Source organism: Cervus canadensis, chromosome 4 (assembly GCF_019320065.1).
Source record: "Cervus canadensis isolate Bull #8, Minnesota chromosome 4, ASM1932006v1, whole genome shotgun sequence".
Lineage (NCBI taxonomy): Eukaryota > Metazoa > Chordata > Mammalia > Artiodactyla > Cervidae > Cervus > Cervus canadensis.
In genome coordinates, this window is record NC_057389.1 from 87,690,292 (window position 1) to 87,714,142 (window position 23,851).

Here is a 23,851-nt window from a genome sequence, read left to right on the forward strand (position 1 = left end):
GTCGGCGCGACCACGTGATCCGGAGGGCCCCGCCCCTCCTACCCGGGCTGCCATCTTGGGGGCGGGGCTTGGAAGTCCCAGGAGCGTTCTGGGGTTGATGGAATTGAAACAGGTTTCTTGGTTTGGGGTCCATTCGTCCCTCACTAGGTAAGTGACTGACCCTTCAACTCTTCTAGTTAGTACGTGTACAACGAATGAAGGATATAAAGGAGCACCACTGAAATTCAGGTTAATGCATGTAGGCAGAATGAGGGAAATGGAAGATCACCATTGAGCAAACAACTCTTTGATTGTTACTCCAAGATTCGTGGATCCATGCTAAAAACTGGTGGGGAAGAGGATTTTTGCATTATCTCAAAGTATTTCCCCCCGAGATACATGATAGCTACAAAGAGAAAAGTAGTAATTTTAGAGGGGCGACACCATCTTTATAGCCCATTGAGCAAAGTCAACGTCGTTAAAAAAAGACGGTGACTTCATGGAGCCACCATGGGATACAGAGAAGGACATTCTGAGTGGCATCTCCGTGGAATTTCTGTGCAAAGTGCACGGCCTCAATCTGATCAGAGCAGATACCAGAGGGACCCAAGTTGAGGGACATTCGACCTAGGTAGCTGGCAGTTAGTTCTCTTTAAAAATGTCATGAAAGACAAAGGCTGAGGAACCATCACAGAATGAGGAGACCAAGACGTCGAAAGGCAACTGGGATCCAGGATTGGATCCTTGCCTTAGTCTGGGTTGTTACAACAATATCTCGCAGACTGGCTGGCTTAAACAACACATTTATTTCTTACAGCCTGTTCTGAGTGGGGGTACCTGCTCATGTTAAGAAATGCTTCCCTCTTTGCAGCTGGCTGCCGTGGACCTGTTAGGAATTGGCTCCATAAATTGGAGGACAGCAGACTATTTGGTGTTTCACACAGCGCAGTTCTTTTGATGTCTCCATTTCCCTACCTCCTGTGTTTGACCTTCAGCATATCCCTATGAAGGATTCAATTAGTGGCCAAACGCTGTAGGTGACAAGGTATTTGGTTGTGAGTAGTTTTGAGTTTCCTCCTCAAGAGGGGTAGGTGTGTGTATGTGTGTTGTCTTCTCAGACTGAACCCCGGCCTCTTGTTTCTGTTTTTCCTTTTTGCCTATAAAACAAAACCCAAAATAGAAACAAACAAAAAACTAAAGGGATTTAAAGAAAAAAACCATCATTCCCAAGATTCTGCTTTTTAATCATGACATGAAATCTAGCAGTCAAAAAAGATTTGGTAACACAACTGCCACGGCTTCTGTCTCCATGGTTAGGACACCATAAACAGGGTGAGTGTGGACATCATAGAGGGTGCATGAAGGAACTCCCTTGTGGTAAATTAACAGCTCTGTATATATATATATATATTTTTTTTTTTTTTTTTCTTCTGGATATGAGGCATGTGGGATCCTAGTTCCCTGGCCCAGGGATCAAACCTGGGTCCCTTGAAGTGGAAGCTCAGTCTTAACCAACAGACTGACTACCAGGGGATTTCCCAACAGCTCTGTATTTTGACTGTGGTGGTGGTTCTAGGAATCTGTACAGGTGACAGAATGGAATAGAACTACACACATATATGAGTGCCTGTGAAAGCTGATAAAATCTGAATAAGGTCTAGAGTTTAGTTCATTGTGCTGTATTCACATCATGTTCTTGGCATGACAGTGTATTAGGGTTAGGTAAGATGTAAGCTGAGTACATGAGACTCTGCACTGTTTTTTGCAACTTCTTATGTGTCTATGGTTAATTTAAAACAAACAGGAACTTCCCTGGTGGTCCAGTGCATAGAACTCGAATGCTTACACTGCAGGGGGCACTTGTTTGATCCTTGGTCAGGGAACTAGGATCCAGCATGCCACAAGGCAGCCGCCGCCCCTCCCCCCCCGCCAAAAAAAAGTTTCTGCTTGAGATGGTTGTGGGTTGCCAACTGCCAAGCCTTCTGGGCAACCCTAGTGACTCCTTTCTCATCAACTTCTGTCATTCTGTGACTTGTGATGAGTTGCCTCTCCACTTTCACAGTGGATTATGGGCAAGATATATTCTTATTCCTGAGATGATTCTTAACATTCATTGGCTGAGCTTCCTACCCATCAAACATTTTGAAATCAGCAACATTGTTCAGTTTGCAACATGTTTGACAATGAGCTTATTTCCTTCATATATATAGAGTGTCTACAAATGAATGAAGCCAACATATCAAAAGAAAGGTGGGCAAGGAATTCCCTGGTGGTCCAGTGGTTAGGACTCTGAGCTCTCACTACCAAGGGCTTGGATTCCATCCCTGACTGGGGAACTAAGATCCTGCAAGCCAAAAAGAAATTGAAAAAGGTTGACAAATGATTAGCAGTAAACAAGTGCCTTAAAGCATGAAAATATTCATACACACATAAAAGAAAAATGAGTTCAGATTACAGTGAGCTGCTGTGTTTCACTCCCTAAGCTTTTCAAAAATAACAGGTGGTACTGAAGACTCTTGAGAGTCCCTTGGACTGCAAGGAGATCGTCCCAGTCAATCCTAAAGGAAAGCAACCCTGATATTCACTGGAATGACTGATATTGAGGCTAAAGTCGCAATACTTTGACCACCTTTTCCAGCCAGCTCACTGGAAAAGATTCTGATGGTGGGAAACATTGAAGGCAAAAGGAGAAAGGGATGGTAGAGGATGGCATCATTGGATGGATGGTTGGATGGCATCATTGACTCAATGGACATGAACTTGGGCAAACTCCAGGAGATAGTGAAGGACAGGGAAGCCTGGCGTACTGCAGTCCATGGGATCACAAAGAGTCAGACATGACCTAGCAACTGAACAAGAGCAACACTGAAGGAATGGAACAAGGGGCACACTTCACCAAGAGGTGTGTACATGGAGGCGTTCTCCTTAGAAGGCAATATTGCAATATTCTTCAAAATTAAAAATGAATATGCCTTTCAATAATTCTAGGAAATTAGCCTATAAATTCAGACATGCCAAAAACATGTACAAGGCTGTTTGTTGCAGGATCTTTTGTAGTAGAGGTTGGTCAATGACAACCTGTGGGCCAAATTTGGCCAGCTGTGTGGCTTTGTAAATAAAGTTTTATTGGCACACAGCCACATCCACTCATTTATACATTACCCTTGGCTGCTTTTGAGTTGCAAGGGCCAGAGCTGAGCAATTGGAACGGAGACTGCCTGGCCTACAAACCCTGAAATATTTACTCTCTGGTCCTTGACAGTCTGTTGATCCCTGATTTATACAAAAAGCCCAGAATAATCCTATCCCTTGATAAGTGCCTGGCAAAATAAATTATGGCATTCCCAGAGCAAAACAGAAGGCAGGTATTAAAAAGAGAGACTGGGGGACTTCCCTATGGTCCAGTGGTTAAGAATTTTCCTGCCAATGCAGGTGACACAGGTTCAATCCCTGGTCCGGGAAGATTCCACATAACATGGGACAGCTAAGCCTGTGAGCCAAACTGCTGAGCCCAGGCACTGCAACTACATAAGCCTGCATGTTCTAGAGCCCATGCTCCACAAGAGAAGCCACTGCAACTAGAGAGTAGCCACTGCTTGCCACAACCAGAGACACCCTGAGCACATAAACGAAGACCCAGCACAGCCAAAAATAATTTTTCTGACGAGAGACTGGGGAGGGCTTACCTCTCGTGGAGGTGGGGAGGGCATCGTTTTCCTCTCTGTACCCTTTTGTACTGGTTTATTTATTTTTGGCCACACTGCAGCATGTGGAACTTCCCCATCCAAGGATCAAACTTGTGCCCCCTGCAGTGGATGCATGGTTTCTTAACCACTGGACCACCCAGGGGAGTCCCTGGTTTATTCTTTAAGCCATTGAAAATAAAACTGGACCTTCGCAAAGGATGGAGCGGGTGGTGGCCCTGGGGCCGAGGTCATTGTGCCATTAGACACTCAAGTACCACGAGTGCGCTCGGCACGGGCAGGGTCTCCAGCCTCCTCTCTCAGCTGTTGGGACAGACGAAGAGTCCGCCCCCTGCCCCCACTTGTCGGCGTGTCCTGATGCTCCAACCACCAAATCAAGCCTCTGGACAAGAAAAGATGCAAAAGGAAGTCAGGGCCAGGCTGCCCACGACAGCCTGGGCTGGGTCCCTCAGTGGCACCCACGAGCTGCCTCAGGACCTCTGAGACTGTCCTTTGGGCATCTTCTAGCTGTGGCATGGGGCCCCCTGCTATTTTGTGCCAGGGCAGCAAGGCTGAGCAAGCAACCCCTCTCCCACCACTGCCAAGACTGCCCTGCCCTTGGCTCAGTCACCTCCTGGGACTTCCCTGCCCACCCACGGAACCCCCATCACCAGCCCTGGGGAGTTTAGCTTAGAAGGAACCTCAGGCAGGTGGCAACGCTTCCATCTGGAATTGTTTAATGTGTCTACTTCTTACACGCATAATTATAAAAGAATAAGAATTGACAAAAATATTTTCTTTCCATAATATGTAGAGGTGGTTCGTCTCTCTGGTGGGATTTTTTTTTTTGTTGGGTTTTCTTTTTTTTTTTAACCCGCCCCTGGCAGAATTCTTGGCGGGAGGGAAAGGAAGAGTAAGGATAACCCTGAGGCGGGGAGGGTTCCACTCCCAACCCTGGAAGCCCGGTTAGTGCGGGCCAGGCAGAAACGTGGGACCAGATGGCCGGGCTGGAGAGGGGGCAGCAGTTGCTGGCCAGCAGAGCCTCAGCCGGTCACATTTCAGAGCCTGCCTAAAAGCCGGGGGAGAGCCGGGCCGGAGGGCTGCCCGCTCCCCTGCGCACTACTTGGGTCTGTTGGGTGCATGGCTCCTGTTTCGAGTGCTGGCTGGGGTGAACCCGGCGGCCAGCGGCAGACCCAGATTCTAGATTTAGGCACCCCTAGCTTTCTGTCTTTTAAATAATAAAACACGCCCCACACCCCGCCAAAAAAAAAAAAAAAAAAAAATCACAAGAAGTGGGCGCAGGTGGGGAGGACAGGCAACCGCATGCTTCTGCACCTGTGGCTGGGCCCGAGCCTAGGCCTGGCCATCCCCCACCCGACCCTGCCCCCGGGGGTGAGTGGTGCAAAGGCCAGGCTTCTCTGAGTCTCTTCAGGCCTCCAGTGCCCAGTGGAGTTGAGGCTCCCAGACAATGGGGAGTGGAGGGATGGCTTGAGGAAGTGCTTTGTGGACGTTGGCCTCAGTGCTCCATCCTGGCAACCCAGAAGCAGCAGGCAAAAAACCCAGGAGCGTGAACAAAAACGATCAAAGGTGTGGGGGCGAAGGTGGTGGCTCCCGGGGCAGGCAGTCCCACGGGCTGGTGGGAGGAGGCGCGGTGCGGGGCCCGCGAGGCCACTCAGTCCCTCCTGCCCCCAGCATGCGCGATGGCGGCTGTGGAGCCACTTGTGCTCTGACTGTGCAGGCCCCTCCCGAGGTGGCCCCAGGCTCAGAGGTGTTCCTGAAGAAAGTGCAGCAGTGTGACTTCATAGTGCTCGCCGGACTCGGGGCAGCGGATGCTGTGTCTCTCGTTGGGGTAGATCTGGGTGGAAAGAGAAGGCAGGCTGGTGGCACCGAGGACCCTGCACTCCAAACCTCGCCCTCTGAGTCTGGCTCCCAGCATCTCCCCTCAGGGCCTCGGTCCCACCCTCGCCCCCCTGGGAAGAGGTGTTGCTCTGGAACTGAGGGATCCAAGTTCGAATCCCCCCTCCACAGACAACTTGCTGGGCAAGTGATTCTGGGCAGGTGACAGCCTCCCCCCATGACAGCTGAGTGAAAAACTCAGACCTTGTAGGGTCTGTGTGGCCTGGGCCAGATAATGCAGGTATGTAAGCACACATGAAAGCCTTGAGAAGCTGTGCTGCTCCTCTGTCCCCCAAACCCAGGGAGCGTGAGGAACTCATATCAGCAGAGGGGCTGGGGCTTCAAATCATGGAGACATTTGCTGCCCTCCATTTGAGCCACTGCATTTTACCAACAGGCCCCACTGGGGATTGGACACACCGAGGCTACAGGAAGGCCTCGCTCTAGGAGGGCGTCCCCCCAGGCTTTGCAAAGTGCTTCCTGGGCCCTCTCAGTAACCAAGGGTGGGACCATCCCCTGAGGGAAGTGGCAGTGTGCTGGTGACAGGGGCCACACCCAAGGAATCACCCAGTCCGAGACCTGGCTGAGTAGCAGCAGGTGGATGGTGACAGACAGCAAGGCAGGCCTTGCCTCTGGCCATGGAGTAAGGGTTCCTGGGGCAGGTGTGAGACCTGCTTCACACCCTAGGAATACATCTAACTGCTCAGAGATCTCCCCTCCTCTACCTTTGCCTTAGTAATCCATCCTGGATGAGTCACAAGTCTCATCATACTGTCCCTAGCTCAGAGGAGTTGCCAGGCTGAGATCAAGACCTGGATTCCTGGATCCTACTGCTCCCACAGCTTCATAGGTCCCACTCTTTCAGGGCCCGGGGCAGTGGCACGCCCTGGGACAGACACCCACCCCTCTACGCCACCCTGGGTCCTGGGTGCCTGGTCACTTCCTCCTCCTGGGCTGTGAGGGCAAGGAGAAGCTCATCTGGTTCCCCACTACGCTCCCAACCCCCGGTCGCGGGCCTGGTCTGTGGCAACAATGTGACGTGGGAACAAGTTTGGCCTGTCAGCCTCCAGGCCAAGTGTTTCTGGGTGTCTGAAGCAGAAAGTGGGTGAGCTCCATCCCCCCTCTCCCACCCCCCAAGGGAGCATCCTGTCTCACTTTCAACTTCCCCTGGGAGGCAGAGGCACAAGTCTCCAGGCCCCCATGTGCCAAATGTTTTTCCTGAGAGCACTCATTTGACCCTCAACACCTCTCAGAGGCAGGGGTTATCAAGCCCATTTCATAGATAAGGAGACCAGGCCCAAGGTTAAAGGACCTGCCACCTGTGGTCACTCAGGGAGAGAGGGGCTACCCCAACCAGGAGACTCAGGCCTTCAGGCTCAGAAGGGACACTTGAGGATCCACCCTGGCCCTGCCTGACTCCTCAGCTCTGAAGCGCAGCTGCCGCTGGCCTGTGCTGGGGGTGCATGTGAGGCCGGGGCGGGGCTGCTCCCAACAGCTCTTCATCCTGTGGGAGCCCCGCCGCCCCCCTGCCCTGTCGGCCCGCGCATGCGCAGCCATAGATCCCTGAGGCCTGTCCCTCCTGCCCGGCGACCCTCAGCGTTTCCATCTGTTGAATGGCAACGTGTCCTCCCCTGACAGGACTGAGCACGTGAAGGCGTCCAGGAAGCAGAAAGACTGCGTGGCAGCAGCAGGTAATCAAATCTGTCCTTCTTACCTCCAGCATCAGGCCTCCCCCAACCAACCCCCCGACCACATCCCGCCCCTGGAGTCCACCAAGCCTCTCGCTCCCCACTCCCGGCCCCTTTCCTGCTGGGACAACTGACTGGTGCATGTCCCATGGGCATGTCTACATGGCTGCCTGAAAGATGACGGACTTTTCCTCACCCTTAGGAAAAAATACAGCCCTCCCCTGAGACCCACTCCCAAAGCCGGGCCCTTTACCACAAAAGCCCCACCCTTACCACCGAAGCCCCACCCTCTCGAGAGGGCCCGCCCCCGCCTGAGACCCCGCCCTTACTGCTTAAGCCCCGCCCACCACCGGAGGGCCCACCTGCCTCGTCACCTGGCCCTGGTCCTCAACTCTTCTGCTGGCTGCAACCACGCTGGTTTCTTGTCGCTGAGCTGCTCCCTTTCACTAATTTCCTGTGTCTAGTGTCCTCCACAGCCGACCCCTAGGCCTAGCTGAGTCCCCACTCATTAGCATCCTTAAATGTCACCTCCTCAGGGAATTCCTCTCCAACCCCTGTTCAAGGTAACCCCTCCCCCACCCCGCCACCACCAAGCCTCATACTTTCTGGGTGGGGTTCTGAACTTCAAAGCAAGCTGCTTGGTTTAAAATAACGCGTGTGCTCCCCCAAGTTCCCAGAGGTGGCCAGCAGAGGGCGGAGTGGACCGCGAGACATCTACTGAATGGACTCGGGGACCCAGAGAGCCAGGGTAATTACCAATTACCCTGAGGAGCCAGGCAGTCAGATGTGAGGATGGGGACAGGGACATGGGTTCCCCCTACTGCCCCCCTCCCCATCCACGCTGCTGCCCACCCTGGGAGCTCCTGGGAGGAGCCACTCACCTGGAGCTGGTAAGGCTTTCCTGCGCGGATCAGCTGGGAGACGAGGAAATTTGTATGGAAAAAGTGCACGTTCTCATCCAGGAAGCCGTGCAGGATGAGCAGGCGGTTGGGCCTGGAAGACAAGGTTGGGGTGAGGGTCTGAGGCTGAACCCCCTTCTCCCACCCTGCCCCATGGCAGTGAGGAGGCAGCAGCAGCAACTTGGCAGCAGATGGTGGAGCAACCCAATGATCTGGTGTGACTGGCATGTCTGGGAAATGCCTGGCCAGGAGGGGAGGGTGTGGCTGGTGGTACCTGGAATGCCCTGAGGTCCCAGAAGCTTCTGGAATGTGCTAGGCCTGCCCCACCCAACACCACCAGTGGCTACCAAGTACTTGACATGTGGCATGGGTGGTGGAGGTTGATTCCTTTTGAAATTTTGACATAAAAATAGCTTACTAAGGTGACACATGATTTAAAATTCACTCATTTTAAAGGGAACAATTCAGGGGCATTTGGTGCATTCATAATGTCATGTAGCCATCACGTGGATCCTAAGTTACAGAACATTTCCATCACTCTGAAGCAAACTCTATGCCCATGAGCAGTTGCTCCCAGCCCCTGGCAACCACCAAGCTTCTGTCTTTTATTATTCCAGTGAACTGAGATGAATGCAAAAGTGAATGGAAGTGGCTGCAGAGCTGTGGGTTCTGAGCTTGGCTGCACCATGGCAGCCCCTGGAGTCCAGGTCACCCTCTAGACTGAAGAGAATGGCCTCGCAGGGAGAGAGGCCAGGACGGGGTCAGTCTGGGACAACAACCTTGGTACTAAAGGTGGGGCCAGGGTGGACGTTCACCAGACAAAAGGCACATGAGAAATGGCCCTGCCATTTTCTTTCCAATGGGAGAATCAGAAACCAGTGCCCAAAGCACACATGGAATATCACAGCTGGGCCAACACACGTAGGTTTTACAACCATTGTGGACGTGGGTTCTGAGGCAGAACCCGCAAGACAGAGGCGGTTAGGGTTCAAGACCAACACACGGGGCCCACAGCAGGCCACGTGCTTAGGAGGTGAGGGGTGCCAGGGTGTCCAAAGCAGTGTCACTGTAGATCTTCCTCTCCATGTTTCTGGGGGCAGGGCTGGGGGGCTTCCCTCTCTCCTTGGTCCAAGAGGACCTGGAGGCCTGCTTTCTGTGAGGAGCGGTGAGGGAGGGAGGATAGAGGAAGAGGAGGGGGCGCCAGCGCAGACAGAGAGGAGGTGTGGAAGCCATGCCCACCCAGCCCCAGGAGAACTCAGCTTCAGTAGAGGGCCGGCCTTGGTGACCGGGCAGGCGGGCGGAAGGGGCCTTACTCATTGGGCAGCTTCTCCACGTGCAGGGCCACAGAACCCGCCTCGTAGCCAAGCTGGTTGTTCTCTGGGACATCCATGTAGCGTTCTGTGTAGCCCGTGTCATAGGCCATCCACACTGTGACCGGGGCGCCTGCGATGGCCACCTGGGGGCCACCGTGGGTGAAGGGGTGGCGGGAGAAAGAGACATACACACAGAGGTCACGTCCTGGGAGCCTGCGTTTGGCCTGTGGTCCCGGGGCCTCCCCCGGAGGACATGAGGAGCGGGCATGCACACGGGGGCTGGCGGGGAGGGGCCCTCCGACGTGTCTCCCCCGTGGACCGTGCACTGTCGTGGGAGGGTGGGTGAGCTGGGCGAGCGCTCAGGCTGGACTCGGCCCCTCCCTGGGCCCACTGACTTCCTGCCTCCTCCTCCTCATCGCCCTGGCAGCGCCGCCGGCCTGGGGGCCCCTCCCCCGACGCTCTCCACACCATGCCCCACCTCTGCCCGTCCGGGGCCGGGGTCCCGAGCTCAGCCTCCCACAGAGAGCTGCTGGCGGGGTTTTGTGCAGCCGGACGCCATCCTGGGGTCAGCAGTGGCGGGCAATGAGGAGGGGGGCTCGGCCCCGTGGGGCTGCTGCGGGGAGAAACAGCCACGTGGCAAGGCCCCTGCCGAGATGCCTCCCCCGGGGGGGCGGGCTCCAAGGGGCACGGGGGCGCTGGCAGATGGGGGAGAAGGCGGGGCGGGACCCACCTTGAACACCTGGGGCTTGTGGATCAGCCCCATCAGCGAGAGGAAGCCTCCGTAAGACCAGCCGTGGATGGCCACCCGGCTCAGATCAATGAAGCCGTACTTCTCGGCCACGAACTGCAAGCCCTCCACCTGGTCCTCGATTTCCACCTGGCCCTGGGGGATGAGGCCAGGTACCCCTCAGTGGCCTCCTCCCAGGCCCATGCCCCACTGTCTCCCTTCCTTCGCAGGAGGCCCTCTCTGGAAGTCACCCTCTCTCCAGGCCCCATGCAAACCTCTCAGGGTGGTGGTCAGCCAGACCTGGCACCAACCCTGCCCTGCCATCTCCTGGCTGGCTCTGATACAGTCACATCCCCTCTCTGGGCCTCAGTTTCCCCATCCCCAAAATGAGGTTAACATGAAGATTTTACAGTGGGTGTGAAGATGAAATGAGATGCGAGGTGCCCTGTATTCAGAGGCCTGGTGTGTGCCAAGACTCAAACAGCTGGTGTTTCACCACCACCAGCACCACCACCTCCATCCTCATCACCACCACTATCACCATCAAGTTCCTCATCACCAGCATCACCCCCACCACCATCAGTACCCCCACCACCATCACCACCACCGCCACCACCACCACCACCTCCATCCTCACCACCACTATCACCATCAAATTCCTCCTCATCACCAGTATCACCCCCACCACCATCAGGACCCCACCATCCCCACCATCCTCACCACCCTCACCACCGCTAGCACCACCTCCACAGCCACCAGTGCCTGTCTGGCGTAGCCCTTGGGGCTTCCTGCTGATCGGGCCTATACTGACATGCCTGGCTGCATCTGGGTATTAGGCACCAGGTGGGGCATATGTGTATCTGTCTCCCCACGGGGCACCGCTCAGAGCTGAGCAGCAGAGTGGACATTTCTCTAGTTCCATAGGCCGCCCCACTTAGGACTGACACCCTGGCCAGGACTGTCCTTGAGGAAGATGCTTCAGGGCCGCCCCCAAACCCCAGGTCCCCCCACTTTCACCACACAAGAAGGGAATGGGAAGAGACATTACCATCTGGTTTTTCAGAGCCCCTTCAAATCGAAGCCCTCGCTGACAGGAGCCCCTGCCGTCAATCACGACCACAGCATAGCCCAGGGAGGCCAGGGTGTTGAGCCGTAAGTACTTGATTCCTTTGAAGGAGTTATTGACCAGCTGTACCTGTGGGGAAGGCAAGGCAGATGTGAGTCTAAAGAGGAGGCCTGCGCTCCATCATGAAGCCTATGGATGCCCCGAGAGGAGGCCGCTGCCCCAGGCCCTCCCTGGGATTACCCCCTCTCTCTTCAGCTACGTTTGCCTCCTTTCTACCCCCCTGTTATATCTAGAAACAGACACAGAAGCTGATGGGGAGGCTGGCAGGCTGGTGGTGCCAGGCGGTGTATCCCCCAAGTAATGTGGCTTATGCTGGTCCCCTACTTCACCACAATTCATGTTCGGGCCTCATCAAGTTCCGGGTGGTGTCCTGCTGGCTGTAGGGTGTTGACAGCACCTCCAGCCTCCACCCACTAGATGCCAGGAGCTCCCCCACCCCAGTTGTGATGGCTACAAATGTCCCCAGATGTCACCAAGCGTCTCCTGGGGGACAGCCACCCCAGCTGAGAACCACTGTCTTAGATGCACCTGCTTGCCAACCTGCCTGCCTGGCCTGTCCCCTTCTCAGAGAGCTGGGCCCAGGGCTCCAAGCTGGTGACCAAGGGTAAGAGTGGGTCACTGCTGGGTGGGTGGCCCAGACACATAGACGGGGTTTTGGGGGCTTCCCAGAGGGATGTAGAGTATCAGCAGGTGGAGCGGGGGAGGAGGCTGTGCAGCGAGCAGGTGGTCCCCAAGAATCCCGTGTGGTCAGTGGGGACGGGAAGCAGCACTAGGAGGGGCCCCTCAAGCCCTGGGTGGAGAGGGGGAGTATGGGGGGAGGGCGTGCCCACCTGTGGGCCTCCATACACAAAGAGAACAGTGGGGTGCTTCTTCCCCGGCTGCACGGCGTGGGGCTTGTAGATCATGCCGTAGAGCCGCACGTCTGACCGCGTGTGGAAATGGAAGATTTCTGGAGGCACGTAATCCGGGGGGCAGCCTGTGGAGACAGAGCGGCTGTGGCTCTGAGGGCCAGGGTGAGCCAAGGCAGGCTCAAATCTGAGTGGGGCCCCCGTCTGGCCAAACCCACACTCCCCCAAACCCAGAAGGTGGGCCAGAAGCACCCCGTCTTCTGTGCTTCCTGGAAGTTACAGAGTCTGCAGGCTGGAAGTGACCTGCACCCTGGGTGTCTGCTCAGGTCAGGCCACAGTCTGGTCTGGGACCCTCTCCGGAGCCCTCGACACTAGTTCCTCTCCCCTGGAGGTGACAGCAGCTCTGGGATCTGATTAAGATAGATTTTATGGTGGGGGGAGGGGTCTTCTCTCTGATTTTTATGGTTACCTCTGTTTTTGCAAAGCAACACTCGCTTTTCAATCCAGTGGTGAAGAGATTTTAAGTTTCTTAAAGTAAACAGGGTGTCAATTTAAAAGGCAAATGAGTCAACAGTGATATAGGCCAGGGGTCCACAGTGTTTACTACAAAAGGCCAGGTAGTATTTTTGGTTTTACGTGCAAAAGAGACATTCTGTGTGTCTGGGTTGTCACCACACTTGTCCCTCTGTATCCTCAGGGGACTGGGTCCAGGGCACCCCCCCCCAATACCAAAAGCTGCAGATACTCAAGTCCCTCATATAAGATGTCATACACACACCCTCCCGTGTGCTTTCAGTCACCTGAGTTACTTATTATACCTGATACAACACAAACGCTACGTAACTAGTTGTAAACACAGTGTAAGTGCTACGTAAATGGTTGCCATGCACAAGTCAGGTTTTGCCTTTTGGCATGCTCTGTGGCTGGCTGAATCTGTGGCTGGGGGACCTGTGGCCACGAAGGGCTGGGTGCACTTGACTCTGCTGCGGCCGCCCAGAGCAGCCACAGATGAAGCCGGAACGACTGAGCGTGGTCAGGTGTGGCCAGGGGGCCAGTCTGCCCACTTCTCACAGAGGTGACCCACAAACACAGCCAGATTAGGCTTTGGGGGAAAACAGTGTCCCCATGGGCCTGCCTGCACATCCAGGGCTGGGCATCAGGACGCCTGAGCCCCCTTCGCTGCCCCTGTTCAGTGCTGGGTGGCACCTTGTCAGGCCCCTCTCTTCCCTCAGCTTCCTCATCTGTGAACCAGGGCCAAGTTCCAGGACTGTGCTGTCAGATGGAGGAGGCTGCTTATTTACTCATGTTCTGTGAGCAGTGATGGTAAGAGACTGCTTTCCAGCCCATTCAAAGTGTTGAAAGTATTAGTCGCTCGGTCGTATCTGACTCTTTGTGACCCCACGGGCTATGGCTTGCCAGGTTCCTCTGTCCATGGAATTCTCCAGGCAAGAATACTGGAGTGTGTTGCCATTTCCTTCCCCAGGGGATCTTCCCAACCCAAGGACTGAAACTGGGTCTCCTGCATTGCAGGCAGATTCTTTACCATCTGAGCCACAGGAAAGCCTGTTAACACCCACAACCCCCAGGGATCTTATGTCCTACGGTGTCCTGGAAATCTACAAGGGGCAGCCCTGCGCAGGGGAGGGCAGCCTTATTAGTAAGTGATCCCCATGCAGGGTGCCCTGCAGAGCGTTGTTTACATCTCGTGGGCTGCCATGGGGCCACTCAGTAGGTAATGAAGCATTTAAGAGAGATGAACTGAACTGACTGGCCTTTGCTTCCGCAGCTAGAATTGGAACCCGAGGTCACCCGGGTGGAGGCCTGGCCGCCCTGGAGGCTCCTGGGTTAACTGACCAGCTGCCTCCCACTCCCTGAGGCCCCTAGTGACCAACCCCAGGCAGGGGCCATCTGCTCTGCACAGGTGCACTTGGCTCTATGTAGGGACCCCTCCACCTGGCAGAGCCGGCTCCTGCCCTTTGCATGTGCTCTCTCTGGGACAGCAGCACAGAAACTTGAGGCTGTCTTGGGGGCCCCACGGGACAGTTCGGGGCTGTGGTTACACTTGATCGGTTCTTGGGGCTCTGGGCCACTTGCTGCCTTGCGCTCACCCACGTTATTCACCAGGGCTCGGGCAGCGATGCACTCGGTCAAGGTCTCGGGGGTCTGGGGTTACTCACTGGCTGCCTCCATCATGCTGGCCCAGAACCGGGGCTGCTTGTGCAGAGGGTCGTCGTCAGGGCCGCTCAGCTTGTAGACGTGCACGCAGGGTGGCGTACCCACACTGCTATAGTGGCTGATGAACATGTCGAAGTTCTGCAGGCGGGATGGGGCGCTGAGACCGCGGGGTGCCTCCCATCACCCACGCTGTGCCAGCACCTTCCCCCATCACCCCCACCTGCATTAACTGCCTGCCGTCTATACCCCGTGTGGTGTGTTTGCTCGTGTGACCCTGCTGTTACCACCACCCCTACCCTGAGAGGTGAGAAGAGCCTGTCCCCTGACCAGGGGGGCCCTGGGTGCTGACTGAGGGACCTGCCCATCTTGCTGGTCCTACAGCCAGCAGACTACACTGGCTACTTGTCTGGGTCAAGGGTGGCCCTGTGGTCATGTTCCAGATTGCTGCCTGATATCCTGGAATGTTCCAAGGGAGGGCACATTGGGGAGGGGCCCACCTGGCTCATGGAGCAGCTGTGGGAGAAGCCGGGCGTGGTGAGGCGCACAATCTCGCCGGCCACCTCGTAGCTGACCACATAAAGGTGATGCTCCAGGGGCGTGTCCTTCGTGCCTTGGAAGTACACCAGCTTCGTCTCCTCATTGACCCAGATCTGCAGGTGGCATGGGGGCTCCTGGTGACATGGCCCCCGGGGCCTCCCTCCCCGCCCCCTGGGAGGGCTCAGTGTTCTGTGAACAGGGAGGACCGTTCTCCCAGAGCTGGCTTCAGCCCGCCGGCTGGAGAACTGTCTGGGAGACGGTCCTGGATCCCGTGGGGAAGAAGCCCACTCCACTAGAGCTGGGCTAACCACATGTCCTTGGTCCGACTTGGAATCAGAACTCCCAGTCTGGACAGCTCCTTCCAGGCGGGCCCAGAGCCGCCGGAGGGGGACTGAAGGTCTACAGTGTGGGGGTACCGAGGCTGAGTGAGAGCCTGTCCTGGGTCCAGCAGCCCCCAGTCCTGGTCCCTGGTGGGGACAGCCCACCCTCTGACCCAAGTGCTCAGGGTTAAGAAGTGTTAACTCCCTGCCCTGCTATTTCCCAGAGGAAAAGCCCATCAGACCTGGGCGTGGTTCTCAGGCAGTGACCTCAGGAGGAGGAAGAAAGAACCTCGTTCTGGGGACGGAAGAGGCACTGCCTTGCGGGGCTGACCATGCAGCAGATGTTCTGAACAGGCCTTTGTGCCTGGGGACTGCTCCCAAGGATGGCAGTGGAGGGGCAAATTCCAGATGAAGGCACAGCGATGCCCCAAGTGCTCTTCAGATGAGAGAGCTGACAGCCAGAATGTCCTAAAGACAGGCTGGCTCCACTTTTACAGAACACCTCCCTGGGGCCACAAGAAGCCGTGCAACCCTACAAACCCTCTAAAATACTCATGTTCCTGTGCAAACAGGAAAGACCTATAGTGATTCCCCACTGTGGTCACTTCTGAGGACGGAGGCAGGTCATGGGGGCCTGGGGTGAGGATGGAAGGGGACCGTATAGAGAAGTTCAATTTTTACAACAAATGCTGATATGGTGGTTGTCATGTGCTCACTGGAAAATAAATGCAGGTTTTCTGAAAATGGAGGATGTCATCAGAAAATCCCAAACCACCTGTAGTTAAGTCGTGTGCTGGTTTTGTCACCAAGACTCTGCGAGAAGCTGTGTGGGTGGGAAGGAGGGTCTGCAGGTGAGGGACCCACTCAAGACCCGGGACACAAGGGTGGAGCATGTGGCTGTGGGCAGGGACGGCAAAGGGCATTCTTTCCTTTTTTCTTTCTTAAAATGTTGCTTTTTTATTTTAAAGAAAATTTCTAGGTAAAAAGATAGGGTGTGCAGAGGGTTAAACTTTGACCACGAAGAAAAGTTTTGTTTTTTTTTTTCCAGCCATGAGCAGGGCATGTGGGATCTTAGTTCCCCTACCAGGGACTGAACCCAGGCCCTGGCAGAGACAGCACTGAGTCCTAACCACTGGACCACCCAGCAAGTCCCGAGAGAAAGATTTTAATACTGTCCTGTGTGTCTGCCAGCTGCTAAAGGCCTTCAAAGTACTTTAAAGCAGGGTTCTCACCTGGGGCACTCGCACCCTGGGCCATTTGGCAGCCACTGGACACATCTGTGGTCATCACAGCTGGGGTGGGGGCCAGGGAGGCTGCTCCACACCCACAGTGCCCACAGTTGCCCCGAGTGTCCACAGCACTGAGGGAGATACTGCTGTGGAGATGGGAGGGTTGGAGCTGTTTGATGGCCACATGTCACAGCAAGGAAACCCAGTCTTAGTGCCTGGCTGGCTGGGCCAAGTGAGGCCATGAGCCCAGGGGTGCCTCCAGCAAGACTCAAGCACAGCAGAGCCACCCAGTAGGGACAGCTGTGGTCCCACTGTCATGGGCACAGTGCCTTACATTATTCCTTACATTACATTCCAAGTCGGACTGCTATTTTCTACCGTATAAACAGTGCACATCTGTGCGCTAACCCGGGTGTGCCTTGGGTGCTCTTGCCTAGAATGGGGGCTGTCAGGTCAAATGAAGTGCAGGTTGACACTGTAATGGATGCCCTCTCTGCCCCCTGCCCAGGAGTGCCCAGACCCCTTCTCTTGGCAGCACACAGGCCACCCAGCTCTGGGCTTTAAAAAGGTTGGCCTACATCTCCTCTTGGGCACTTGGACAGTTTAGGTCTGTCTGAGTCTTTGGACCAGGAGACCTTTATAAAAGCTGGGAGGGCGGGAGGGCTCCAGGATGTCTGATTAAGGGGTCTCTCCATAAAATCAAGAATTCTGCAGACCTGGCCCCCAGTGATGAATGCAGGGTGGTTCCACGGTGGGCCCCACCATTGTCCACAGGTATCTTCATGCAGCCAAAGGAGGCCAAGTGGACACTCCTGGTGGCAGGGAGAATGGGCCAGGCCCCAACCACCAGGATCCAACAAAGGAAACACAGACAACCCTGCTTCCGGACCCAGGATCTCCTGCTGGTGGGAAGTGCAGCCCCCATGGCCCTGAGTTGCAGAGCAGGAGCAGGTGGCCAGGTGGGGGGCGTGGGGGTGGAGGAGAAGCCACAAGTCTAAGGGTCTGAAGGGGTCAGGACTGTGTGTGTGTGTCTGTGCACGTGTATGTATACAGGTGTGTGTGGAGACTCGGGTACCTTGGAGCCGTGCCTCGCCAAAACCTCCCACTCGCCGCTGGTCAGTGCGATCTCCTCCTTGATGGGGCATTTAAATTCATCTGGAAGGATAGGAAAAGAGGTGAAAGGGGCCCAGGGAAGCTGTGACGCGGACTCAAAGCACAAAATGGACTCACTGCAAAGCCCAGGCAGCTGGGGGACAGGCATGTGGAACAGCCGGGCCCCCGGCATGGGACGCAGACCTGAGATCGGCATTTTTATCAAAAACATCCAATTTTCAGGACTTCCCTGGCTGCCCAGTGGTTAGGACTCTGAGCTTCTCCTGACTCCAAGCTTCCACTGCAGGCGGTGTAGATTTGATTCCTTGTCAGGGAACTATTAATAAGATTCCACATGCAGACTGATAAGGCCAAAAAAAAAAAACGGCGCCCAATTTTAGAACCCTGCGGGCCAAACCACCTCCTTCCAGGCCTTGGACTTGTGACTGGTTAGGACAGGTTGGGAACCAGGTCTTGACTAAACTCTGGGACTAAGCAAAGGCTCAGTGGAATTACAGTAGGTTTTTTGGGGGTTTTTTTGGGGGGGGGTAGGTATCTCCTTTTTTATACATTTATTTACTTATTTTTGGTCGTGCTTGGTGTTTGTTGCTACACGTGGGTCCTCTCTAGTTGTGGTGAGCGGGCTTCTCATTGTGTTGAGAAGTACGGGCTCCAGGGCACACAGGCTTAGTTGCTCCGCAGCATGTGGAATCCTCCTGACCCAGGGATTGAACCTGTGTCCCCTGCATTGGCAGGTAGATTCTCAACGACTAGACCACCAGGGAAGTCCTCGCTTTAGAGTTCTTATCAGGTAAATAACAATATGTAATGTTTCTTGCCATGTGTTAGAAATTTTATATTAAAAACAGTTTATGAGCAGTGGTTACAGGTCTTTTCTATTCTCTTGGGTCTGAAGCAAACTACTGTCAACGTCTCCTATGGAGGGTCAGACGTCCCCACACAGATCCACAGGGTGTACAGAACAGAGACCTGGGCTGAGCGGCCATCACCAGAGGACCCAGGAGAGACAGACACTCCTCTGCCCCTCACTCACCGCGAGGTGGGTGCACCACTGCCTGCCCCCACACCTTCCCCGATGCCTTCACTGCTGGGCCCACATGGGGAGCCGAGTTGCACAGGCCTCCTCTGGGGCTGGTGGCCCTGCCGATGATGCACTGCTCCGGCTCTATAGCCTCTGTGCCTCTTGTTACCAAGCCGCCCCGAGACCCCCAGCGGGCCTGGGTGATGGCACAGCCTGCTGGTTCCCCTGCCTTGCTCCAACTCACTCTGAGCTCCTGAGCCTTCTGGGTTCAAGCCCATGCTTCTCACGGTCCAGAGGGTCCTACCGACCACACCAGGCCTTCCCTCCCTTGCCCCCCAACTACTCTGCACCAGCCACACGGGCCTCCTCACTGTCCCTCCCCCACACCAGGCCCGGTCCTACCCCCCAAGGCCTTTGCACCGGCTGGGCTCTCTGCCTGGAGCACTGTGCGGCCACCTCTGCTACAGGTCTCTGCCCTGTGTCACGTTATCCACTGATGTGCTCCAGGCCTCCTGGTGCCTTTCACAGTCTCTGGATGTCTGCCTGCCTCCCCTCTACAGCAGAGATGTCCACACTTGTCTCTTTCTACAGTGACCCTCCCTGTGTGCAAGGCAGGGCAGCTTCTCCTATAAAGGGTCAGATGGTACACAAAGGGCCTTGGTACACAAAGGGCCTTGGCATGCAGTTGGTGCTGGATGAAGCCTGCTGCCAAAAGAAACAGTCGTGGCTGTGACAGCCCTTCCAGACCAGGAACGGCATTAGGAAAGGCCAGTCTCTTAATCATAAACACCCACTCCCTGTGGGGTGGGACCCGTGAAAAAGCTATGCACTGAACCACCTGCTTGAACCGCAGGCAAGAGTGGTGAGTAAGTATCAGTTGGGCTTGCTCACCTTCCCCAGGGCTGAAGGGCTGGGTCCAGTCGTAGCCGCCGGGCTGCAGGACAGCGGTGACTTTGTACAGGTGGCAGAAGCCAGTCTTGCACTCGTTGGCGCGGATGAAGCAGAGCTCGTCCTCTCCCTCTGCTTGGGGGAAGGGGTAGAAGATGTCGTGAACCTGTCCGGACAGAGAGGGGACATGTCATAAGTGGGGGCTGTGGCAGGAGTGGGTGGGGGGAAACTTGGGCTGTGTCTCTTTGACAAAGGGGAGGCTTGGACAGCCAGGCCAGAGGGCGGTCCCCGCCAACCCTCCCTCCTGAGCTGGCTTCTCCACATTGAGGAGCTGGGGACCTGGGCGCGGGGACATGGGAAACCAGGAGGTGCGGTAGGACAGAGCCTGCACACCCCAGCTCTTACATTGATCCACACGTCGGTGACCTCCTCATATACCACGTATGGCTGGACATCCCTGGGCACAGCCCTGGCGAAGGCTGCCCGCTGCTCCTCGTTGTCAGTGGTAGGGATGAACAGGGCTGGGGGCAGGAGGACCAGCTGGAGGTGCTGCTGGGGCCGGTCTAGGAACATGGCCCAGGCGCTGGAGGGCGAGATGGGAGGACGGGAAGCTCAGGGCCCGGTGCAGGCCAGCTGGGGCCAGACGCCCCCTGCCCGTCCATGTGCATGATCAGAATGGCTCCTCCTGTCAGCTTCAGGGACACAAGCAAGTGACTACGCAGCACATAAAGCCTCCCTGGCTGGCAGGCATGCCCAGGAGGGAGACGGGGGTGGTGGGGAGGGGGGTGGGGTGGGTGCTGACAAAACTGAACGATCCAGCTGTTCTGCAAACACCTTGCATCACTGGTGAACTTAGGCGACTTCTGCCAAATCTTCAGCCCTTATTTGTCCTTTGTTTCATATCTTGCTCTAAGTGGACAGTTAGTTTAAATCTTTTTTCTGTTTGTTTCTTTTTTTGTCGCAATGCACAGCATGCAGAATCTTAGTTCTCAGACCAGGGATTGAACCCTTGCCCTCTTGCAGTGAAAGTGCGGAGTCCTAACCACTGGACCACCAGGGAAGTCCCAACTTCAATGTATTGTAAACAAAGATCTGTTGGGGTCAGAGATGGAAAAGTTGACTCTCAACAGAAAGACAGACCAGATACCCTCATCACGGGCCACTGTTCCTTTCTCAACTACTCAACCCTGCCTGTGTGGGGTGAGTGGCCACAGAGGTGTGGCCATGTGCCAATAAAGCTTTATCTCTGGACACTGAAATATGGCTTTCCTATCATTTCCATGTGATGAAATACTCCTCTTTGGACCCCCGGCCCCCGCATCACTGGAAAACGGAAAAGCCATTCTTACAAGCTGCATGGTGATAGGCAGCCGACCAGGTCTGGTCCCCGGGTGTGCTTTGGGGCTCTGGTGTAGTGTGTCTGCCCCAACCCAGGACAGAAGTGACTGTGAGGGGTATCCTGGACTCTGAGGGATGACACTCACTACTTGCCGTCCTGGGTCCAGCCGGCCCTGGCGAGGTACTCGACCTTCGGGAAGAGCAAGCTGAATGGCTGCACCAGCTCCTTCTCCTGCGTCGACACAATCTAAAGGGGAACAGACAGACATGGGTTACCATCCAGCCTGGCCATGTGCTGCCACTGCTGTGAGGCGCTGTAACTCCCCAAAACCACACACTGAAGCCCTAACTCCTGGGACCCAAGGAGGGAGCCTGACTTGGAAACAGGGCAGTTACAGATGTAATCAGTTAAGATGAGGTCATACTGGGGTGTGGGGGCCCAAACCCACAGGATGAGTATCCTTATAAAAAGGGGAGATGTGTACACAGGCTCCACGCATCCCGTCTTGTGACATGATGCAGGGAGAAGGTGGCATCCCCAGGCCTCGGATAGCCAGGGACAGGTCTTTTGCCAGGTCTCTGGAGGAAGCCGCCCTGTCAACACTTTAGTTTCAGGCCTTCAGCCTCCAGAACAAATGACAGACTGAAGCCTCCCAGGGGTCTCTGCTATGACAGCCTGTTGACTGGAAACCAAGGGTTCTGGCATGGCTGTTGCTGAAGAGCCAGGTGGCCTTGGGCAAGACAAGCCTCTGGTCCCTGTGGCTTCCTGGCGGTGACACAAGGCTAGCGGGGCATCTCCTGGGGAGGGTGGATGGGAGAGAGGCCAGCAGGGCCCAGCACATCCCACACTCAGGCGTGCCCCCAACCTCTGCATCCCCCAGCTGTGGGTTAGTGGGCAAAACCTCCCAGCCATCTCAGGACCCTGCTCGTCTCAGGGGGGCCTGGAACCATTTGCAACAGCTGGTGGGGCTCGGCAAAGCCGCTTAGCACAGGTCCCTGGAGGATCCACCAGAACATTCCGGTCAGGAGTGGGGAAGGGGTTTGGTTGGTTAGGTCCTACTCGTGCCCAAACCAAAACCAACCCCTAGATCGTGAAAATAAATGTAGTTTATCTCAGGCATTTTTCTGAAACATTACATAAGAAGCCATTCTGGCTAAAATACGAAGGGGCTTCCCAGCTCACCAGCCTGCTCTGATCTCTGCCATGAGGAGCACCACCCAACATCCTCACGTGGAGTTGGGTATCCCCCCCTCCCACCCTTCTCCCCACAGCCTCCTCTGCCCTCCTGGCTATGGATCCTGAAGAGTGACTCCCTGGGTGATGATGACCCCCATCCAGGCTGACTAGGTGATGGAGAGAAGGATCCCAGAACACTGATGCATCTGCTGAGGTGACGGATAAGGAACTGCCCAGAGGCGGGGGCGGGGGTACCCTTGGTCTAAGGTCAGGTCCACCAGGTGACTGCACCCCCGCTCCCTGGATTCTCTGTTCCAGAAGCTCTGCAAGCCACTACCTTTCTGGGCAGCCCAACCCCTGCAGGGCCTCCGCTCGAAGCTCACTCACAGGGGTCCCCTCTCCGCACCTCAGGGCCACTCGCTGTCTGAGTCCAGGTTTAGGGTGATGGGTGGAAGGGTGCGGCCTGGAAGCCGGGGCTCCGGGTGGAGCCTCTTTTGAGTTCAGTTGGCCAGAGAAGCACCTGACCTGAAATGGGGGTGAGGGGCCACCTGATCTCCCAGCTCAGACCCCGGCTTCCCCTCCTCATCTGGACACTTCTTCCAGGCACCCCGGCCACACTTACCTTGCCCTGACTGTCGGTCTGGAACTCAGCCAGTTTCAAGGCAATCTTGGGGTTCTTGCTGCCTGCAGAAATGAAAGCGAGGTGGACCTGGCAGGTGGACCAAGAGGGCTGACAGCAGGAGTTGGGGCAGAGGCTGGCAGCAGGGGGTTCAGGTGATGCTCACGGGCTGTGACCCAGCTGACATGGGGGGAGGGAAGGCACCAACTGTCCAAAGGTCCCTCTGTGGGTGTGTCACCCTCTCTGGCCTGGGGAACAAAGGCCGCCAGGCAGGACTGACTGTGAGCCTGGACCATGGTCCCAATGGGGACGTGGCTACATCTTTGCTGTGTAAGAACAGAGATCAGACCTGGGCTGGTCGGGGATCACGGGGGGACACAAGACAGGAGGAAGACATCTCCCTGCCTTGGGAGACCCTGAAAGCAGCTGGGTGTAAAGACGGCACATGCCCCTAATGAAAGCACCCATGACGCAGAAACAGGGCCCATGTCTGGCGACAGCTGGTGCTCAGCAGTCAGGAGGCAGGCAGCCTATAGGCTGGGGCGGCCGAGACAGGCTCTCCAGGGCAGGATTCAGTTCCTATGACATGTCTCAGCTCTGGCCTCATGGCTCTAGCACTCTGGCAGGTGATATCTTGGAGCTCTGCTTCCTCACCTTTCCAGCAATGGAAGGGAAAGACTGACCTCCCCATTCATACCAGGGCCTGGAAGTTTCCCCAGGAAGGCTCTGCCTAGCACGGCCCACAGTCGGCAGGAACAAGTCTATCAGAGGCTTCCACGGGGGCCCCGAAGATGCTAAACCTGGCCTGCATGAGTATCTTGTATGGCTCACCAAGTTCGTTTTTCTTTTTTAAAATTGTGTGACTGCGCCTAGCATGGCATGTGGGATCTTAGCTCTCCAACCAGGGATCGAACCTGCACCCCCTTGCATTAGAAGGCAAAGTCTTAACCACTGGACGCCAGGGAAGTCCTCCTAAAAGTATTTTTAAATAATTTGAGACATGTTTAAGAACTGGTAGATTTCTGGGTTCAGTGGTTAAGACTCGGAGCTTCCAATGCAGGGGGTGCAGGTTCAATCCCTGGTTGGGGGGCTAAGATCCCACAAGCCTCTTGGCCAAAAACTGAAATATAAAACAGAAGCAATGTTATAAAAAAATTCAATAAAAACTTTAAAAATGGTCCACATTAAAAAAAATAAATTGGGAGATTTCATGGGTGAGTCTAGATTTCTGGCTTCTCTTGAGACACGGGGCAAACTCTGTACTCTCACAGGCAG

The 23,851-nt window shown here is 55.5% G+C and overlaps 1 protein-coding gene and 1 long non-coding RNA gene across 5 annotated transcripts in view; one reads left to right on the forward strand and one right to left on the reverse strand.

The window, feature by feature from the left end:
• Nucleotides 1-5: 5 nt before the first annotated feature.
• LOC122440256 lies at nucleotides 6-8,571 on the forward strand. 2 transcript variants are annotated; one of them, XR_006269074.1, is made up of 4 exons: nucleotides 6-147; nucleotides 851-1,024; nucleotides 7,197-7,249; nucleotides 7,917-8,571. It is a non-coding gene; the product is annotated as an uncharacterized LOC122440256 (long non-coding RNA). The 2 variants fall into 2 exon arrangements; XR_006269073.1 differs by having other exon boundaries at nucleotides 33-1,024.
• Nucleotides 4,383-23,851, reverse strand: part of DPP9 (dipeptidyl peptidase 9) — a 38,597-nt gene continuing 19,128 nt past the window's right edge. The window contains exons 10-22 of one of the 3 annotated variants that reach the window (XM_043466263.1): nucleotides 22,580-22,641; nucleotides 20,927-21,027; nucleotides 19,848-20,025; nucleotides 19,446-19,608; nucleotides 17,496-17,575; nucleotides 14,832-14,984; nucleotides 14,337-14,472; nucleotides 12,142-12,287; nucleotides 11,234-11,380; nucleotides 10,189-10,341; nucleotides 9,459-9,601; nucleotides 8,128-8,239; nucleotides 4,383-5,517 (exon numbers count right to left, since the gene is read on the reverse strand). In XM_043466263.1, coding sequence (XP_043322198.1) covers nucleotides 5,425-5,517; nucleotides 8,128-8,239; nucleotides 9,459-9,601; nucleotides 10,189-10,341; nucleotides 11,234-11,380; nucleotides 12,142-12,287; nucleotides 14,337-14,472; nucleotides 14,832-14,984; nucleotides 17,496-17,575; nucleotides 19,446-19,608; nucleotides 19,848-20,025; nucleotides 20,927-21,027; nucleotides 22,580-22,641 — 1,667 coding nt within the window. In that variant the 3' untranslated portion in view covers nucleotides 4,383-5,424. Of the gene's footprint in view, nucleotides 5,518-8,127; nucleotides 8,240-9,458; nucleotides 9,602-9,936; nucleotides 10,072-10,188; nucleotides 10,342-11,233; nucleotides 11,381-12,141; nucleotides 12,288-14,336; nucleotides 14,473-14,831; nucleotides 14,985-17,495; nucleotides 17,576-19,445; nucleotides 19,609-19,847; nucleotides 20,026-20,926; nucleotides 21,028-22,579; nucleotides 22,642-23,851 lie in introns of those variants that run through there. The other 2 variants (XM_043466264.1, XM_043466265.1) reach the window with 2 other exon arrangements.